The 20,926-nt window shown below is 39.5% G+C and overlaps 1 protein-coding gene across 1 annotated transcript; it reads left to right on the forward strand.

The window, feature by feature from the left end:
- Window positions 1–1,739: 1,739 nt before the first annotated feature.
- Window positions 1,740–18,567, forward strand: GLUL (glutamate-ammonia ligase). Its single transcript, XM_081322673.1, has 7 exons — window positions 1,740–2,351; window positions 7,177–7,376; window positions 12,781–12,942; window positions 14,415–14,561; window positions 15,490–15,617; window positions 15,735–15,934; window positions 16,802–18,567. Exons 2-7 carry the CDS (start codon window positions 7,211–7,213, stop codon window positions 17,118–17,120), a joined length of 1,122 nt encoding a protein of 373 aa, XP_081178799.1. The 5' UTR covers window positions 1,740–2,351; window positions 7,177–7,210; the 3' UTR covers window positions 17,121–18,567.
- Window positions 18,568–20,926: the final 2,359 nt, after the last annotated feature.

Raw genomic sequence — 20,926 nt, forward strand, 5'->3', positions numbered from 1 at the left:
TCTGTTATTTAAAAACCAGTAATTGTTGTATATGAAGATGACAGGCAAATGCCTTAGACCAGGGATGTCAAACTGCTGGCCTGTAGGCCGGAGGTGTCATCCAAAAGCCCAGCCCAACCCATTGCCGGCAATGGCAAAACCGTCCTGATACGTTGCATGATGTCACGTGATGTTGCGAGTTTGACATGTCTGCCTTAAACTCTTATAAACTTTTTTTAAAAAAATAATCAAGTACCAAAGGCCTTTTCTGTTATGGCCTCACATTTTTCAAATTAATTTTCTGATGAGTGGCATAAGCCTGCCCCAATTTATGACTTAAAATTCAGTTTTAAAATAATTTTCATAGTACAAAGTTTGTATTGCATTAGTTGAGAGCTCATGTGGGGTATACTAGTTAAGCCACAGAGGTCCCCAACCTTTTGGTTATTAGGGACCAGTTCAGTGGAGTTTTTTCCAAGGACCGGAGGGGGCCATGGTTTCATATGCACCCTGCATCCTGTGGATGGTGGTTTCGCTTGGTTGCACGGACCAGTTTCTGGCATGCTGTGGACCGGTGCTGGTCCATGGACCGGTGTTTGGGGACCCCTAAGTATTTCTGTGAAGTTGGGTGACCCAGGGCCTGGTGCTCCATATATTTATGGAAGCTGACTTTGAGTCCCTCGAAGGGGAAACTGATAAATAAGTTAAAAAATAACAGTATAAAAAAATACCAACTAGTGCTGTGGCAGTGTGGGTCCACAACCTTCATCCTGCAGTTGGATTGATGTGAGATATAATAACGAAGAGGAAGGCCGCCCTGAGGTGGATTTTTCTTTTTTCAATTCCTCTAAAGCAAGCCTACAAAACCACAGAATGAATCCCCTTTTTAAAAAAGACACTCGAAGCAAGTTACCTACCGCCAAGAAAAAAAAAACTAATCTGGAGGCAAAAGAGCTTTCCTTTCCCTATCTGGTAACCTGTTTACTATCTTGAGCACTGCATGTACCGGCATGTCAGCAACATTAATGGCTAAATTAGCTTGTCTCTTTGGACTGAGGGCGGGGAACGATAAGCAGAAGCTACTTTCGCTTGGGCTCAAAACGCGGGTAAGTCGCGTCTTCCGGCTGTGTGCGCAGAGAAAGTTACGTAAAGGCAACTCAAGCTGTAAACACCTTAACAAAAGACCCGAGAGATCCTCCTGTCCTTAACTTTCCGAGAATTCCTCGGAGAGCCCGGGAAAGCCTGATCTAGCCCGCCAATCACATGCCTTGGGCCCGGCAAGTTCCTTGGAGAGCCCGGGAAAGCCTGATTCAGCCCGCCAATCACATGCCTTGGGCCCGGCAAGTTCCTTTGGCTTTGCAAAAACAAAAAAGGAGGCAGAGGCAGCAGAGAGACCCTGCCCACAGAACCCAAACGCGCTGCACGAAAGACTACATATGTAAAAAAAAAGCATACAAGCCCTTTGCACGGCCACAAGGGGAAAGCAACCCCTGCACCGTTATTTTTCAAAGACTTGCTTGCTAAGTAGACCCTAGATTGCAACAACCTAAAAAAGGCGGAAGGTGCAGGAGAGAAGCGGGTCCCCTCTTTTAGAGCTCCCCAAAGGCCATATTTCAGAGCACACATCAGTTAAAATCTTGTTTTCAGGCCCATTCACTCTCCCCTCTGCATTGCACGGTTAGAAGAGAAGACAGCGTGCACCAGTCACTCCCCCTGGCGGATTTCGTCTAAGGAAGCCTAGGCAAGCTCCGTGCTAGCTCGCTCCAAGTCTGCGGGGCTAGACCGGGATCCCTGGCGTAGCTCTAGAGACCATCCTCGATTTGCAACTTGCTGTAATTTTCTCAGCCTAGGATTTTTGCAAACGGCTTTGCATCGCAAAGGGTTCTGAATTGCACGCGTGTGATGGACGCAGAAAGCTGTGCTGGATTCTCATCAGAACAGATAGACAGAATGAGTATTTCAGCCCCGGTAGCCACTTTCGACCTCTTCCTGCAGCTGCCCTGAATTCACTTCCTCCTCCCGTCCAAAAACCGGGAGGAAGGGCCCCTTGGTTTTTTTTTCCCCCTTCTCCTTTCTCTGCCTCTCCGTCCCCTCCCTTCTGCCTTTCTTTTCTTCTTTTTCCTCCTCCTTTCCTGGTTGCCCAATCGCTTGAGCCATGAGCCCCCACATCAGCTGATCATGTCTCGCTCACGACTGGAAGAAGCCAATCAGCGAGCGGGGGGGACTGGCACCGAGCGGTAGTTAAAGGAGGCAGCCGGCAGCCGTCCTCCGCTACAGCCGAGCATGGGCGATTCTCTTTAGTGGTCGGCTTGCTAGTCCTTTGAATCCCGCCTGCCTCCCACCGTTGCACCTTTTCCTCGACGACGGCCAAGGTAAAGGGCGCGTGGCTCCTGTGAACAGAGGCTGGAAGGAGTCGGGGAGAGGGAGTCGGGGTTTCGCGGCGCATTTTTCCGGTAAACCCACCGCATCATCTCCCCCCCCCCCTCCGGCGGGTTTCGCTGAGAAGGGTGGGGGCGAAGGAAGGGAGACTAGGAAGTTTTCCCGAAATCGCTCTCATTTTCCTCCGTGATTGTGGACCAGCCACCGTTATACTCTGCTGTGATGCAGTTCAGAGGGCCGTGTGGTAGATTGCCGGGGCGGCTCGTCGTCTCTCATTTCTCCTTTAAACAAAAGCAATTAAGTGTGGTCCTTAACGCGCTCCTGGGGGTGGGGGTGGAGGGGGCGTTCTGGAATCTCCAGGGAAAAGAGGGCTTTGTTCAGACGTTCGAAATAGTTTCTGCCGTTCTCTCTCCTCTCCTGATGTCTCGAGTAGGCCGGTGAACTGGAATGGTCCTCTTCCAATCGATCCCGATGGCTTAGAGGAGATTTCCTGCTGCTCCGATTTTGGATGGAGAAAGTGGGAAATAACCGCGGAGGCCTATGAGGACGGGTTCCCCCGTTTCTTTGCAGGCCCTTTGAGCCCTAGCCTAGCTTGGTCTCTGCGGCTGCTGTCGCTTTGAATTCTTGCCCCGGCTTTGGTTAAATGGGGAGGCAAGGAGGAATCCCTAGGAACGGCAATGGACTTGAAACGGCTCCAGTTCTGTCCCTTTTTTTCCTCTGCATTTTTCAAAAGCTGGATGGCTCCGGTTTGGTTCAAGGCGGGATGCGTAAAAACAAGAACGCGGTTGCCCTGGGGAGGGGATAAAATGGTCTCCCTCGTCATGCACTGGAGAAGAGAGGGCGCAGGGTATAAAAGGAGAGTAAAAATGAGCGTCTCGCAAGGTTGGAACCAAAGGTAGAGGAAGTGCTGGTTGAAGACAAAACGCACAGCCTTTGGAGGGTTTGAGTTTGATTAGGAAAAGGAGGGGGAGCCAGGGGCTGCTCTGGGGTGGGTGTGGGGGTGATTTATATATTAAGGTAAAGTCATACTCCTGGTGGACAGGTTCATGCAGCTTTTGGGAAAAGGCAACAACATTTATGTATTTATTTATTTAATATCCCCAGTCCTAACTGCAAAAGATGAAGCAGATTGGAATAATCGGATAAAAAAACAAAATTTCAAAACAATTTGTTCCTTTGCCAATGAGAAACAGTATTGATTTTATTTATATATTTATGTACTTAGGTTGCAAAATGCAACCAGGGTTAGTGCTGTGTCAGCTTCCCCAGGGAGGGGCGGGTACAGGAGGAATGTTCCAAAGTGTGACTTCGCATGGCTTTCTTCCAGAATGGTTTTTGATTTCCCAATAGAGAGTGTAACCTTAGAATTTCCTGGGGATCTCCCAAGTATTAACTGGTCCAACTCTGCTTGGGTTTTTTCCCCTCCAAGATCAGCTGAAGTAGATTAGATGCTGCCATCTGCTGTCCCTGTATATATTACAATTTTAGGATCCACACTGGTCCTTAGAGAGAAAAAATAAGTGAAAGAAATAGGATGATTCTAAGAATCTAATTCAGTGACACACATAGTTCATTCAGCCATCTAACATGTTTAGAGTGCCTGTAACGGCCATGGCTAATGTGAACATGTGGCATCTTAAGAGGCAGAGTTGGAAGACAATTCCTTAAAAAAGGAAGGGTAACTCAAAATCCAGGTAATATCAGGACTTGTTGGATTGGATTGGATTGAAACTTACCATGATGTCCGATCTACTTGGAGCTACATACTTGGGAATATCTTTCTCAGAAGGGAGACTTGATACTATTTTCAGTCCAATATTTGTTGGTTTGGTTCAAAGAAAGGCAAAAACCCCATGGAAGAAATTATCTAAATCTTGAAAGCAATTTTTTATTATAGTAGTCAATGAAGTTGACAATAAAAATTAGTATTTTCATAGGAATGTATTAACCACTGTAGCAAACAATTTACATAATTATAAAATCAAATACATAATTTGTCATAATAATTGGCTAGCTTCTAAAGAGCTTGTAGGGTTCTTCATTAATTTCTGATTTATAAGACAGCCAAGGAAGGGCAAGGAATTTAGTAGAAAGTCAGTTTTGCCCTCTTAAATCCTGATAGGATTGCTCTGCACTTGTGGAAATCTAGCATTTTACTTTTAGAAAATTAATAAATCTGAATTTCACAATTGATATTTTAGTTACCAGGAATGGGTAAATTGTATGTATTTTCGATCTCACAATATAATTCTTTAATGGGAGATGAACCTAAACAAAATGTGGAAGTTAGCTTTCTCCATAAAAGAAAAGAAAAAGATTTCATGATCTTTAGCAAGAGTAGGATCCTCTCCTTCTCCTCTTCTTCCTCCCCTCCCTCTCCTTCCCCTGCTTAGATATCATAAACCTCTTAGCAGTTCTCCTTGACTACCTACTGCTAATTCATTTTCTTTTAATTATACAATATTATTCAGCTTCACACGAGAAAAAGCTTAAGCTTAGCGGCCTGACCTGGAATGGTAAAGATCTCAGAGTGCTAAAAAAAAATCCATTCTTCTGTGTTTACCATCCAGTATATATTGTATTACAGTGTGACATTTGCTGTGAATTAAAATTCAGAACATGAGTTTCATTGTGAGCAAGAACCTGTTTTCGAACTGGTGCTTCATAAAATACAATAGGTATCTGTTTCATGGTATAGAGACTATGATGTTGCAGGTATGGGAGTAATTCATTCTTGCATGGGATTGATTGGCAGTAAAAATGCATAAACAGCAGCACCAGTTCACTGCAAGAATCTGCAAAAATTGATTTTAACACTAACAGCTGTATTTTAACATTGACAATTATATTAGGTCATCTAAAACAGGACTTTTCAATCTTTTCACCCATTGTACCACTTTTAGGATATGGCAACATTTGAGTACCACCAGTCGCCTAGCTCCAGCCATCTCTTGCTTAGGCTTCTGCGGTGCTGCCACTGGTTGAGCTCATTCCCCTCCTCCGCTATTACTTTTCTAGGATGGTTGTGTACCACCTGCTAGGTGGCAATGTACCACAGGTGGTACCCGTACTACTGGTTGAAAAGCCCTGATCAAAAATAGGAGTATGGGATGATGCTATTAAGGTTTTGATGAGGTTCAGGATTTCTACATGCTAAATTATTCTTCTCACCTGATATCCTCCAGATCTTTTAGACTAGCTCTTGGATTCTAGTCATTATGGCCAGTTGGTTAGAATTCTTTGAGTGTATTGTTTACCTATTTATTTTTGCTAGGCTTGTATAATACTCTCAATTATTGACTAACCATGAGCTGCTTAGAACCCTACCATGTTTAAACAGGATTCAAGCAAAAAATGAAATAGCTAAATAGCCAACAATAATGGTGGCTCCAAAGCCTTTGAAGGCATTGGTTGAGGAAAGGTAGATTATTTCACATTTACCTCTACAGGCTTTACTATTAGATATTATTGCTATCCTCCTGTTTGGCATGCAGATGTACTCCAACAAATTTGAAAAGTTCAAAATCCATAATTGAGATAGTTCTAGTAGATTTTTTAAAATGAATTGTTTCCATTAATTTATAATAGTATGCCATGGTCTGACATAAGAGATGGGATTTCTACTATCGTGGGCAAAGACATTTTAACCTCATAGAAATTTAGGCATATGAATTTAACATTCTAGGGTTTGCCCAGAATTTCAATCAATAGAAATCAAGCTGATCCTACACTGATAATTGTAATGTAAAATTTTGTCATCCTTTGGAGCTCTTTTCAGTTTAAACCCATATAAATCTAAGGGAAAACTTTGCTGTTTAGGAAGTCTTATATATTACTTTTGTAATATAAATAATGTGGAAGGGTTTTGCCTTGATTTCATGATTTCCCTGTATTGCATGTATGGATTTTACAACTTTTTGATAGTACTTTGGCTATCTTCAATATTATTTCTTATGTATTCCCCCCTCCCCCACCCCCAAATAAGCCTATTGGGGTATAGTCTTGTGTTGCTCCTAGTTCTATTGTTGAGAACAAAAGTTACAAACCAAACAAGCCGATCTTGATAATAATCCTGTTAAAAATTAAATTTGTCAAATTTAGAAGTTGATACAGAAGTCTAATGAAATCATTAATGAAGAGATAAGGACAATTAGAATGACATCAATATTTAGTTGGAAACCATTTAGCCCATGGAACACTCTGCACACAAATATGGGCATTACCTTATCTCCCTCTTTTTATGTTCAAAGTTCTAAATGTCTGAGAATTGAAGCAGTTTTGGCAATAGATTCATTTTCAGAACAAGGACTGTATTGTTTGTGATTATTCTTTTTCACAGATTCCATTTCTTTAGAGTTTAGAATTAAGAGTATTTCTAAACACTCATTATAATATTGCATAAATGTTACTGGATAATAACTGTACAGCAGCATTCCCCAGCCAGTAGCTTCCAGATACGTTGGAACATAATCCTGCCATAATCCTATAGCCAGATTGAGTGAGAATTATGCAGATTGTAGTCCTAAAGCACATTGAGAGCATCAGATTAGAAACAGGGCTTCCAAAGCAAGATATAGTTGCTTATTCAGGGCTTGTTTTTCACCTTATAGAAATAGTTTGCAATCCTCTATGATCTTCAGTAGAAATATGATGACTTGCAGCAGATGTACATTTTGTACGTGGATTATAATCAGCTGTGGAAAGTTTGTCATGCACTAAGCCAGCGCATAGGCTGGCATTCTGGGAATGTCCCCCACTTAGTTTTTGGCAAGAATCCTTTTGGAAATTTTCATAGACATCCATTTCCTTTCCCTCTAGGTCACCTTGCAGAACTTCAGGAACAACTGCAACCATGGCCACCTCTGCAAGTTCCCATTTGAGCAAAACTATAAAACAAATGTACATGAAGCTGCCTCAAGGTGACAAGGTCCAAGCTATGTACATATGGATTGATGGGACTGGTGAATTCTTGCGTTGTAAAACTCGGACATTGGAACGTGAGCCCAAGAACGTTGAAGGTAAGGAGATTTGGAGTGAGCTTTCCTAGGACATTAATCAAGGAGAGAACCAACCAAGAACTAAGGAGAAATTTCCTGATAGTTAGAACAACTGATCAGTGGAATGACTTGGGTATGTTTGGTTTAATGAAAAGAAGGACGAGGGGTGACAGGATAGCAGTGTTCCAATATCTCAGGGGCTGCCACAAAGAAGAGGGAGGCAAGCTGTTCTCCAAAGCGCCCGAAGGCAGGACAAGAAGCAACGGATGGAAACTAATCAAGGTGAGAAGCAACCTAGAACTAAGGAGAAACTTCCTGACAGTTAGAACAATTAATCTGTGGAACAACGTGCCTCCAGATGTTGTAGGTGCTCCAACACTGGAGGTTTTTAAGAAGAGACTGGACAACCATTTGTCCGAAATGGTATAGGGTTTTCTGTTTGAGGAGGGGATTGGCTAGAAGACCTCCAAGGTCCCTTCCAACTCTGTTAATTCTGTTATGTTGAACAACCAGTTATACAAATCACCATTGTGACTGATTTCATTAAATAACAGCTATGAAGCCAAGTACTACTATTACTACTGCAAGGAACTGAAAATCTAAGTACCTCTTAACTTTTTTTTTTAATATTGAAGTCGATACATAAAGCCAAAACAACAGTAGCTTCCAGTATCTTAGACTTAGGCTAGAGTCTTAGAGATGCTCTCATAGCCATATACCCCATAAAACTAGGATAACTGATTTTTGAGAAGATGTACATTAAACGGTTTAGTAGAAGAAATGTGGCAGAATTAACAAATACTGAAATTAATTGTCTGCCACAGTTCTTTCCTTTCTAGTTAGACTCTTGGTTGAGTTTCAAATGGATGAAAAGACACTTGTATGAACTGAAAAGGGCTGGTTATCCTTAATAGTTTTCTTTTGGGAGATCATGTCTAGAACTCTGGTTTTGACTTCTCAGATATATTTAACTTTTTTCCCCTTGCTACTCCCTATATCTGGAATCCCCTTCAGAATATCTACTTGATATCTTATTGCCCCTTTCCCAATCAGTTTTCTATGAATAGAACTGGAAGTTCAATACATTATACAGAATTTGTTAGCATTCATTCCCTCTTAGCTTCTTTCATTGCATCCCTGTTGTAGGCACTTTGAACTAGAGTCCTATTGCATTCTGGGACAGAGAATGCTATATCCTTGATAGTTTTCCAGAAATAAATAATTTGTCCATAAAATAAGATTCAAACCAAATTGCTAGCCATCAGATGTTTTTCAGCATTTCATGAAAAATCACGTTATTTTCTCACAATTGCATAGAAAGACATAGCCAAAAGGGACAGTACTGATGAAATTCTGAGAAACCAGGAGGAGGTAGTGTACAGTTCTTAATAGTTGGCAGAGGGATTTCTTCAACCCATCTCGATACCTATTATTTCTTCTGATTTTGATCTCATAACTACTTTTTTTTCAAAAAATAAAAATCTGCATAGCTCAGATAAGGCATACAAGATGAGTAAATATGCTTATCTATTTCATCCAGACTTTACATTACAATAATAAGTCTTTATTGATTAGCCCTTGGGCCATATCAAAGTGCAAAGTTCCAGCAACAAATTGTTACTAAAATTCGATAAAGGCAATTTAAAATGGAATTTGATAAAATACAATTTAAAATGGCATTAAAATACAATTTAAGATGAAATAGTAATAAAATACAATCTAAAATGAAATTGTAATAATGTACAATAATTTAAGATGTAGATAAAATATGACAACATTATATTTCGGACTTTACATTACAAATAGAACTGATTGCAATGAGTTCTAAATGTGCAAGAAAGCAATAATAAAACAGGAACAACAATTTCATTTCTAAAATTAGATTATTTTGTTGATGAAGGTCCCATAGAGCATGAAATGCATCTTACCCTACAAAATATATTTCATATTTCCAGATGTAAATGAATATATAAATAAAAATATATACATTTGCTAAATAAAATAAATGATGGAATAGGCTTAATCTTCTATAGTTGTGTATTTTTTTACTGTGTGACTGATACTGATACTGATTTTTTTTATTGAAAGGTTTTATAAAAGTGACAATATAATCCCCAAAACCAACCCCCCCCCTTCTCCCTCCCCCACTTCCCAGAGCTGAGTACAGGGTTACAAATATAATAATCATAATCTAACTAACATTAACCAACTATATAAATAACCAAGTTCATAATGCGCTTTAACTCCCCTTTAACATAAATACAGGCAAAGTAAAAATGTAATAATAATAAAAACATAAACTAATTAATATCCTAGTTATTAAACAATACAATATCCAAGTTATTAAACAATACTAATACTAAAAATAATAATACCATATAATTAAAACTAATAAAAATTCCACTATAATAAACTATTAATAATAATAACAATCTAAAATCTTTTTAGTCCCATATTTATTCTGAATATAATCTATCCATCTCCTCCAGATTGAAATGTATCTTTCTTGTGAATGATCCTTCAAATAAGCAGAAATCTTAGCCATTTCTGCTAAATTTGACACTTTAAGCGTCCATTCTTCTATAGTAGGCAAGCAATCCTTCTTCCAATATTGCCCTACCAATAACCTTGCAGCTGTTATCAAATTCAACATCAAATTAGTTTCTTTAGTATCACAATCTATAATAACACCCAATAAAAATAATTGTGGAGTAAACTTTATCTTTCTCTTGAAAATCTTTTGAATGTTCCACCAAATTTTAATCCAAAAAGCTTTTATATTTCTATAAGTCCACCAGATATGAAAATAAGTGGCATCCAAACTGCCACATCTCCAACATTTGGGCTGTAAATTAGGATACATACAAGACAACTTTTTAGTATCCAGATGCCATCTATAAAACATTTTATAAAAATTTTCTCTTAAATTTTGGGCCTGGGTAAATTTTACATTTCTAACCCAAATTACTTCCCATATATCCAATGGGATCGGTTCTTGAATATTTTGGGCCCACTTTACCATACAATCTAACTAATTCCATTTCCGAATCCAATCCGGTGACTGATACTGATTTTGAATTATGGATACCTTATTCAAATCCATATGTGGGTGAGAAGGTGATTCATATATCATTTAAATGACTAAATTATTTCTTTGGAACAAGCCAGATACTTAGAACAAGTTTTTTCCATCCTGGTTCAAGGTTTTTGCCACCATACATTATGAGATTGTAATCAAGCACATCTGGAGAACACCAGTGCATCTGGGGAAGGCTATGCTAGAGAACTGCAGCCAAAAATGTATTACTTCAGCCAAACCTCACCTTTTTTCAAGACTTATCAATTTGTCAGGCATGAATGGTAGAAGCACCTCCCGACAGGATTCAGTTTTTTGTGCTGCTCTTGTAATAAATAGTTCCTTGGCTCTTAGTTGGTTCCCTGAATCACAGATGGCAAGCACTTGGCTTTTGTCTGTTTGCCTCCCTCATTTTCTCTGCCTATTTTGTGCCCGGTTTTGAAGCCATTGTGCCCCAGAGCAGTGTTTCTCAACTTTGGCAAATTTAAGATGTGTGGACTTAAAACACCCACATTTTTGGAATTTGAGGTCCACACATCTCAAACTTGTCAAAGTTAAGAAGCGCTATCTTAGCGCTTTCATCTCCCTTTATAGTCTGGGAAAAAACCCACTGCCTTTTCCTTCAACTTTTCTTGAGTACTTGTCAAGGCAGTTTATTGACTAAAAAATAAAGCTGTTTGAGGATTTGAAACAAAAGCATAGTCCCTCTTCCCATTCCCAAAAAATGACAGTAATAAATTCGCAGAACCAACCATTTGCTGTCCTTTCAATCATCTCAAACAAGTGGCTCTATTTCATTTGATGGGAAGTCCTCTCCCTACTGCAGTCTGTTTAGCCTGCTTCCCAGCCTCCCCCAAGTGCTGAAATGTTAATTTACAATGGGGGCTTCTTTGTGTGATGGAAGATGGGGCTTCCTAGGCCACAGAATCAGTCAAAATCCTTTTAGAATATGTACCATGGTAGCTCCCTGTTCTTGTCCTAAATTATTTGTGCAATACAGATAGACGAGAGAGTATATGCAAAGGCCTGGTCTTTTGCTTGACTTAGAATAAAACAGCACCCCCAGCACAATCAAGAGCATGAGGGTTTCTTCCCTGGTTGCTATGGAGCTAGCCAGAGATGGTTACGAAACCTGCCCAGTGTTGTATAGCTCATTGGGAGAATTTAGTTAAAGGCTTTGTTTTTATTCTCAGGAAGTGGCTGACACAACTTGTTAAATCATTTTGCCACCTTCAGCGTATGAAAGGGATCAAACTGATTAACTAGATTAACCACTTTAAGCATAGTTAATAAATAAGCATAGTTGCCCTATGCTTATTTATTCATTAGTCTTGACAATTTAACAGTACTGATGCATACATTTTCTATGGCAAATAGATGCATACATTCTCTATGGCAATGAAAGTTCCAAAAGCTTTGAATTTTTAAAAAGTACTCTATTATCATGTTTTTGATATTTTTTTCTCCTCTGTAATCTTATAATATATACTTGTTGACAAAAACTAAGAAAGAGTACTTAACAACAAGCCACAGGCAAGAGCCAAGAACAGATACTTCATTGAAGATCATTCACTGTTGCTAACTGTACTCAGCATGGTTTAAAGCAAATCTTTCTACAAAACTTTTATGCCTTTAAAATTATAAATAAAGCTATAATCCTGGAGAATCGTCCCTGTTCCAGATTGTTTAGTGGTAGAACTAGGCAGTACTGTGAAATATTTGCAGTTAGCTGGCATAGGGAAAGCAATAGCAATAGCACCTAGATTTATATGCTTCTCCATAGAGCTTTACAGCACTCTGTGCGGTTTATAGTGTCAACATATTGCCCCCAACAATCTGGGTCCTCATTTTACTGACCCCGGAAGGATGGAAGGCTTGAGACGGTCAGGATCGAATTCCTGGCAATGGGCAGAGCTAGCCTGCAATAATGCACTCTTACCTCTGCGCCACCAGGGGCTCCTCTGCACTGAAGCATCCTAGATGCCTTCCTTGGTCTGCTGGTCAGTGAATATCTGAAGTGACTTTAATTCACTGGGGACATATTTAAACTGATTTTAAAAGTAAAATGTTAGTGCCATCAGCAAATATTGACTATGGCTGCTCTTAAGATCATTACTGACAAATAGTGATGGCAACTGTCTACACTTTTACACTTTGGGGTATGCGATAAGTAACAGTACATCTCCTGACTTTACAGACTAACTCCCATTAATGAGTACAACATGAGATATATTTTTATTGATGTATTGATAAATCATTGTGTGAGTTAACAATAGCAGCAAAATGAAATATTACAGGTTTGTACGCTGTGTAGAATTGGCTTAACTTTAATCTTATTTTTGTTTTCAGACCTACCAGAGTGGAATTTTGATGGTTCAAGCACTTTCCAGTCTGAAGGCTCAAACAGTGACATGTATCTTGTGCCTTCAGCCATGTTTCGAGATCCTTTCCGCAAAGACCCAAACAAACTGGTTTTATGTGAAGTTTTAAAGTACAACCGCAAGCCTGCAGGTGTGTTCTAGCTTTGCCCTTTTAAAGCTTCTGTCTTGACCAGGAAAAGAAGTGCAGAAACCCCCCCCCCCCCACACACACACACTTCATTGAGATGAATAATAAGGCAGAGGTTTAGCCCTTTTATTGTGCACAAAAAAGCACAGTACATGCCTTTTTAGCAAGCCTTGCTTGGACAAAGTGTATTTAATGTTTTGAGAAAATATTACTGGAGTTTAGACTATTAAAAGTGATAACCTCAGGTCACGAATACCAAATGAAAACTCCAGTTCATACTTAAAAATATCTGGAAGAGGGTCATTCCACAATTCATTCTAAATTGGGAAGGAATTCGCCTTTTTCTCATTAATGAGATTTTAAAGATTTGTTTTGCCATACCTTTAATTCACTGGTCAACAAAAAACAAGTATTTTTGGCACTGCTTCCCTACCTTTCACTGTTCACAATGGTAACTTTAAATAGGGGCTTGTAGTTCCACTGAAGATAAGATCTGTGGGCCACTACCTAGCAGGATAATTTAAAATAGTGATCTATTGAGATATGGTAGGTTACAGTTCACTCGTGACCATCTATATTTCAGTAGGGAGATAATAGCCTGTAGCATTATGGAACATCACGTAACAGGAGATCTCTGCCATGCTTCATTTGCATTTTGATCCTGGCTGTTCAGTAGAGTCTCTTTATTTTGATAACAGATATTAATGCATCATTTTAATGACATTTATACAAAATAAGAACTAAAAAACTTGAACCAAACCACGTTGCCTTCCCTTGTCTAACATGATATTTTTGGTAACAACTTGCCAGATCCTTTCGGAAAAACACCAACATAGCATGCAGTTGCCAGAAAAAAGTTAGTAAATCCTCTCATGTGAAGCCACTTCCAGCCATAAGACTTGCATTCTCTAAGTTTCAGCTAATTTCTTATCAGCTGACTGGCATAGCTTTTCTCATGCATCTCTCATTTAACTTGCTGAATAATGTTTCCCCTTTTAACTACTGCATCACATTCTTGAAGAAAAATGTAGGATTCATTAGCATCTCAAAACCATCCTGTTTTAATAGCCCTGCTGACAACATTGCTGCTATTGTTTATCTTGCTATTGATGTTTAATCAAGATTGCTTAATTAAAATATTCTGGAGATTCTTAGGTTATCCAGCTTCCACTGCATCTGGCAATGTAAAAATATGTACACTGTGATCTTTTATCTTACAAGGTGACTGGGAAAATTAATTAGAAAGCACTTTAGGCAAACTGAGCTTGAGAGATTGGAAGAATGTTTGCCAAACCATCAACCTAAATGCTTCTGTTCTGTAAAAAAAACCTTGTTTAATCTTAAATCTTTGCTCAAGAACAATGAAGTGCAAAAATATATAAAGTTGCAGTTCAAATTCATCTATGCCTCCCTTTTAAGGGAAGGATGAAATCTATATGAATGACATACATTGGCTTATTCTCTGTTTCTTTTAGAAACAAATCTACGATCTACTTGTAGAAGGATTATGGATATGGTGTCTAACCAGAACCCTTGGTTTGGAATGGAGCAAGAATATACCCTTCTAGGAACAGATGGACATCCCTTTGGTTGGCCTTCTAATGGCTTTCCTGGACCACAAGGTAAGATTCTGTATGAAATTCCTATGAAATCTTTAATGCATAACTACTAATTGCAATCAGCCATTGAGACACCATCATGTTATAGTGCTAGAGCTATTGCTTTTCATATCTATAGTAAATATTACACCTTTGATATTAAATGAGAATTTAGGCAAGAGAAATCTATTGCCGAGGTAGATGGACCACTCACCTAATCAAGAGAAATTCCTAATTCATGAGAGAATATAGAAATGTTTAAAGGAAAAGAGTCATGCTTTCAGCTGTGAAACATGCTTTTACAGTTGCTACTGTTAACTTATTACTCCTTGGACTAATCTAATGGTGATCTCAGCCAATCAGAGATTACATTTTGAACGGGATAATATTGCAGTTCCATTATTTGAGGATATCACTAAAGGTAAATTAACTTGATGATTGAATAAGAAAAGATAACATAATTTACCCTTTTTAGGTAGTCCTCTACTTATGACCACAATTGAGCCCAAAATTACTGTTTTTAAGTGAGATATTTGTTAAGTGAGTTTTGCCCCATTTTATGACCTTTCTTGTCACAGTTGTTAAGTGAATCACTTAACACTGCGGTTGTTAATTTAGGAACATGGTTGTTAAGCAAATCTGGCTTCCCTGTTGTCTTTGCTTGTCAGAAGGTGGCAAAAAGTGATCACATGACCCCAGGACACTGCAGTCGTCATAAATGCATGCCAGTAGCCAAGCCTCTGAATTTTGATCATGTGACCATGGGGATGCAGCAATGGCCATACATATGAAAAATGGTCAGTTGTAATTTTGAATGGTCACTAAACGAATGGTTGTAAATCGACAACTATCTACACAAGGAGTATCCCTTCTATAAAATGGATTTGGGGAATGCGGTGACTAGAGGTGTAGGTTCTCCCACTGATTTCTTTTGCTTCTTGTGTTTCTCCAGGGCCATACTATTGTGGAGTTGGAGCAGACAAAGCTTATGGTCGAGATGTTGTGGAAGCCCATTATCGGGCCTGCCTATATGCAGGTGTGAACATTGGAGGCACAAATGCAGAAGTTATGCCAGCACAGGTATGAATCCTTGCTGTTAATGCTTACCTTTCACAACTGGAATTCTTTTTATGCATTTTAGTATACACAGAGAAGGATAGGAATGATTGATTTGATTTCATTCTGATTCTCTTACAGTGGGAGTTTCAGGTGGGTCCTTGCGAAGGTGTTGAGATGGGTGATCACCTCTGGATTGCTCGATTCATCCTTCATCGAGTATGTGAAGACTTTGGTGTCATTGTATCTTTTGACCCCAAGCCTATTCCTGGCAACTGGAATGGAGCTGGATGCCATACTAACTTCAGCACTAAGAACATGAGAGAGGAGGGAGGCCTCAAGTAAGTGCTACTCCTTTCTTGCAGAGCTTTTCTAAATAAGTGGCAAGGAGACACATAATATTACTACTAGGCTTTTGGGACTGTCTAATAGTACAATAACAGTACTTCACAGTAAGGAACATTAACAGGTAAAATCCCCTGTGCATTGAACATCGGGGAAAAATCCTTGCAAATCAAAAAGGCAAACTAGAATATCTTATAGTATTAGGGATATTCCTGTTAGCAGTGTATGTATATTTCTTACATACAAGGATGTTTAAAATTAGATTTATTCCATTCATTGCAAAGGATGCCTTATTGTATTCTACAAGTTGGTGAAATACTCTCCCAAATGCCTTTTAATTTTAAGTATGGGCAAGTAGGAAATAATTCTACAATGTTGGTTTTCTGAACCTTCCTCATTAAGTTTTTTTAAAAATAATCGGAGGCTCGGGGGAATGCCTAGCTTTAAACAAGCAAGTATCAAGAGCAGAGCTATTTAAACATATTAGATTTTATTTTCCTTTTAATGGTTGGCTTTTCTCTGGAACATCTGGAATAAAATGTTAGATAGACTTTGCTGTACTCTAGTGAAACCCCAATGTGTACAATCTTAGCTGTGGGTGCACAGCAGTTAGAATGCAGTACTGCAGTTTAATTCTATCTACTGCCAGCAGTTCGATTCTGATTGGCTCAAGGTTGACTCGGCCTTCCATTCTTCTGAGGTTGATAAAATGAGGACCCAGATTGTTGGGGGCAATAGGCTGACACTGTAAACCACTTAGGGCTGTAAATCACTATAAGTTTAAGTGCTATTGCTGTTAGCAGCATGAATAACTGAGCACCCCTGGGCCCTCTTTGATAATGTTCTTTTTTCATCTTCCACAGGCAGATCGAAGATGCCATTGAGAAGCTGGGTAAGCGTCACCAGTACCACATCCGTGCCTACGATCCCAAAGGAGGGCTGGATAACGCCAGGCGCTTGACCGGTTTCCACGAAACATCAAACATCCATGAGTTCTCTGCTGGAGTCGCCAACCGCGGGGCCAGTATTCGTATCCCAAGAAACGTGGGCCAGCTTAAAAAGGGCTACTTTGAGGATCGACGGCCCTCCGCTAACTGCGACCCGTATGCTGTGACCGAAGCACTAGTCCGCACCTGTCTTCTCAATGAAACTGGCGATGAACCTTTTGAGTACAAGAACTAAGCGGGCTTGCCCCATTGTGCTCCCGCTCCCTTCTTCTGCATTTTTCTGTCTTCTAGATATTAATTGTGCGGGCATGAAATTCTATGTTTGTGCTCCCCTCTCCTAAAACTGACCCTTTTATTTCTCTGTGTGGGAGGGGGAAGTGTAGTCTCTTTCACTGTTTGTTCTGTCATTTGAGGGGAACAGCAGAAGACAAGTGGGATTTTACCACTATTTCATGTAATTCATCTATATGTCTTTGGGGTTTCAGTAGCTTTCAGGAATAGATGGTAAAGTTGAGACCTGGGTTGTGGAGTGAAGACAAGACAAAGCATATCTTTGGATTCTAATTGTTCCTCCCTGGATTTGCACTTCATGAGCAAAAGTGCAATTGTGTGTCATTCATTCACTTTGGTGAAATGAATTTGGCATCTTACCACCACTCAAAATAATTGGAACTGCTAGCACTCAATACAGATCCACAAGGAAGTTCCCAAGGGTAGGAAGACATATACTAATACCTTTTCCTTGGACTCCTACTAAAGTATTCCTACATGCAGATTTTTTCCTGACAGAGTTAGAACTATTTTCATGTTTCTTAGGTCTTTGGCCATTGTTCCCTTCTTGGGATTAGAAATTGTAGGTTTTATTTAAGAAGCTGCTGAACACTTCAGTCTGTTCTTGGAAGCTAACTGATTTTCTGATTCTAACACAAAGTGAAATAGTCCTTTTATATATATTTAAATGTCTAAAAACACCTACGAAATTTGTTGTCTTTTTTTTTAAAGGTATACTAAGTCAACCCTTTACTGCAAGGGTCTGTTGGTTAAGGTTCATAGGTAAAATGGGAAGGTGGAAAAAGGTTGGTTGAGAAGAAAACTTAGCTATATGCTGTTGTGTTCAATAACCAGTTTGAAGGTTTGTTACACACAAGAGGCTATCCGTTTACAGGCTTATAAATTAAAATAGGCATTAACTGTTAATTTAAACTAAAGCCGTTGGCTGTCTTGGCTGAGCTGCTTGCAGCTGGCTGCAGCAACGGAGATGTGCTTATGCTTCAAATGAAGAGTTGACTGGTCAACTTTAACCATTTTTTGACAAATAATTGGCAGGGAACAGAGGGCATTAAAATTCTTGGTACGATTTGCATTAAAGCAGGGCTTTTCAAATAGAAGGCAAAAGAGCACAAGATGGTAGGGGAAATGGATTTTTTTGAGATTTTAATAACACGTTTTTAGGAGTTTCTAAAGCTCTACAGTTTTACAGAGACCACTGCTATTCTACCTTGGCACTCAAACATACCTGCCACTTCTGCCAGGGAGTTGTTAATAAGCATAGTTGACTTCAGAGGAAATGCCAGTGGCTCAGGATTTTGTACCGTGTCTTGGATGGTGCCAATCATTTTCTGCTGCATTTGGAACTTGAGAAGGGGGGCGGGGGGGATTTGTAATAAAATAATTAAATCCAATAGTTATTTTCTGCCTGTGTTTTTTCATGATGAGTTTGTATGTAGTTTGCTATAAGCTGGCAATACCACCAGGAACTTGTGCGGCTCCATTCAATCTTTATACTGTCTGATAGTTAGCAAATGTGCTTAGTTGCAATACTCCTCACCGCTAGCCAGAATAGCCATTGCAATGTTGGAAGATTTACATCTGAAGCATCTTGGACTGTGGAAAGCCTGACAATTCATCTTTATTTGTCCAGTAACAGGTGGCCAGATCTGTATGACAGGACATAAGCAAAGTATGATGGTGCTGGTAGATTGCTACAGAGTATCATGACTTATCAATTTATGGAAGACCAAATTATGTCTAGCAACTACCATTCCTGTTAACATTCAACAGAAAGCCAGTGGCTTGTTGCTGCATTCGGTTACAAACAATTCCATAATTATCGCTTTCACAGTTTGCATTCACAATGGGAAGTGGAATGTGCATTTGGAGAACATTTGCTTGAGGAGCTGCACTTTGGTAAATGTGAAAAGCAGAACTACATGGGAACAACTAAATGTGTCACTAAGTTTCTACATCACCATCTCCAGAAACTAAGAACTGAAACAAGATTTGCTTTGCCTTAGACTAGCCACTAACTAAGCACTGCTATCTGGTAAGATTTGTCAAAAAGCAAGTTGGCAGCTATTACACAAATTTGCATTCATGACAAAATCCACCACACTGCCACCTTAAAAAGAAGAATCTCTGCTCATGGCAGGAATTTACACTAAAAAAAAAATCTCGCTCCAATCCAGCCAAAGAGATGCCTGTTTATACATAGCTGCTGTATTACATCTCTTCCTTAAATTCAGGGTATTTGGAGATGTTGGCTTTATTTATGTGTGCAATGCAAGAGTTAAGTTTTGCCAGGGTTGGGCTGCCATCAGTTCTCATTACTTCATGGAAGGACATGGAGCGTAGCAGGCAGGATACTGACAAAAAGCTTTTCCCTCAATCTTCCCCAGTTTTGCAGCATCCACATCTAAAGGAAGCTCAGTGTCCTGCTTTTGAAATTACAAAGGTCAGGTACACTGGAAGAGATAAGTCCAGTATTTGACCACCTATTTTTACAATTCTGTTCCAAAGGCAACTAGTCTCAGAACTAGGAGGCTGCGCTTCTGTAACATTTTTTTTATATAAGTGTGTGAAACCAGAACAGAGGAAAATCAAAATAGCTAAGTGGAGACGAGAGCACTGAAAAAGGATAAGGCAGCATACAGTTCATAGGATTAGGGTTTTGAAGGGTGGTCTTACCCCAGAGTATTTGAGGGGCCATCTTACCCCTAGGGTATCTGCCCAGGGTATCTGCCCAGACCACATGTTCAGATAAGGGAAGTGCACTCCAGGTCCCTTCAGTGAGCAATCCCATTTTGTAGGACTCAGGAGGGGTGCCTTCTTGATGGTGACCCCTTTATTTGGGAATGATTTTCCTCCTGGAATAGCAATAGCTCTTAGACTTATTTATTGCCCCATAGTGTTTTACAGCACCCTGGGTGGTTTACAATGTCATCGTATATTGATGCCAGCGATCTGGGTCCTTATTTTACTGACCTCAGAAGTATGGAAGGCTGGATCAACCTTGAGCCAATCAGGATCAAACTCTAGATTGGGCAGAGTTTGCCTCAATTCTGCATTCTAACCACTGCACCATTAGGACTCCTGAAATAGGGCTGGTTCCAACCATCCTGGTCTTTAGAAAGACTGTTGAAACCTGGTTGTTTCCCCAGGCCTTTGGATTATGACATGTTGGAGCCTCAATTGGATGATGGTTTTATTGTTTGGATTATCTTTCAGTTGTTTTGTTTCATTATTGTTTTTAGATGTATTCACTGTGGTTTTGTGTTCCTTTTGTCAAGTTGGTGAGCTTTTTTTTTTCTTTTTCTTTTGGTAAGCCGCCCAGAGTCATCTGGCTGTGCTGGGCAGCCATATAAATTTTTAAAATAAAAACATATTTCTAGGATCTTAGTTTGTCTATGAAAGTCTGATCACAGTTCAGTATTATATTAACAAAAACATGGGCTTTGCTGAAACCCATTAAAAATTTTCTAGCTTCTAATTTACTACCATAAAGTAGTAAATTAACATCGTAAGATGTCGGATCCAAGGTTTTTTAAAAATTGTTATTATTTTGTAAGACACTGGGCAAACAATTGAAACATAACTGAGTTTGTTGTAATACAACTGGAGGATGTTTTGCTGTTAGTGTTGCTTCTGACTCCTTTTGCTGGAATTACAAATAGATAGCAATGATCAGCTATTCTAAACTCCCTTTCAGACTATAGAATCTATACCTCTGTAGGATATTTGGGTGCAGTTGCATATGGTTTATCC

The sequence above is a fragment of the Vipera berus genome (genome assembly GCF_964194415.1).
Source record: "Vipera berus genome assembly, chromosome: 3".
NCBI classification, from domain to species: domain Eukaryota; kingdom Metazoa; phylum Chordata; class Lepidosauria; order Squamata; family Viperidae; genus Vipera; species Vipera berus.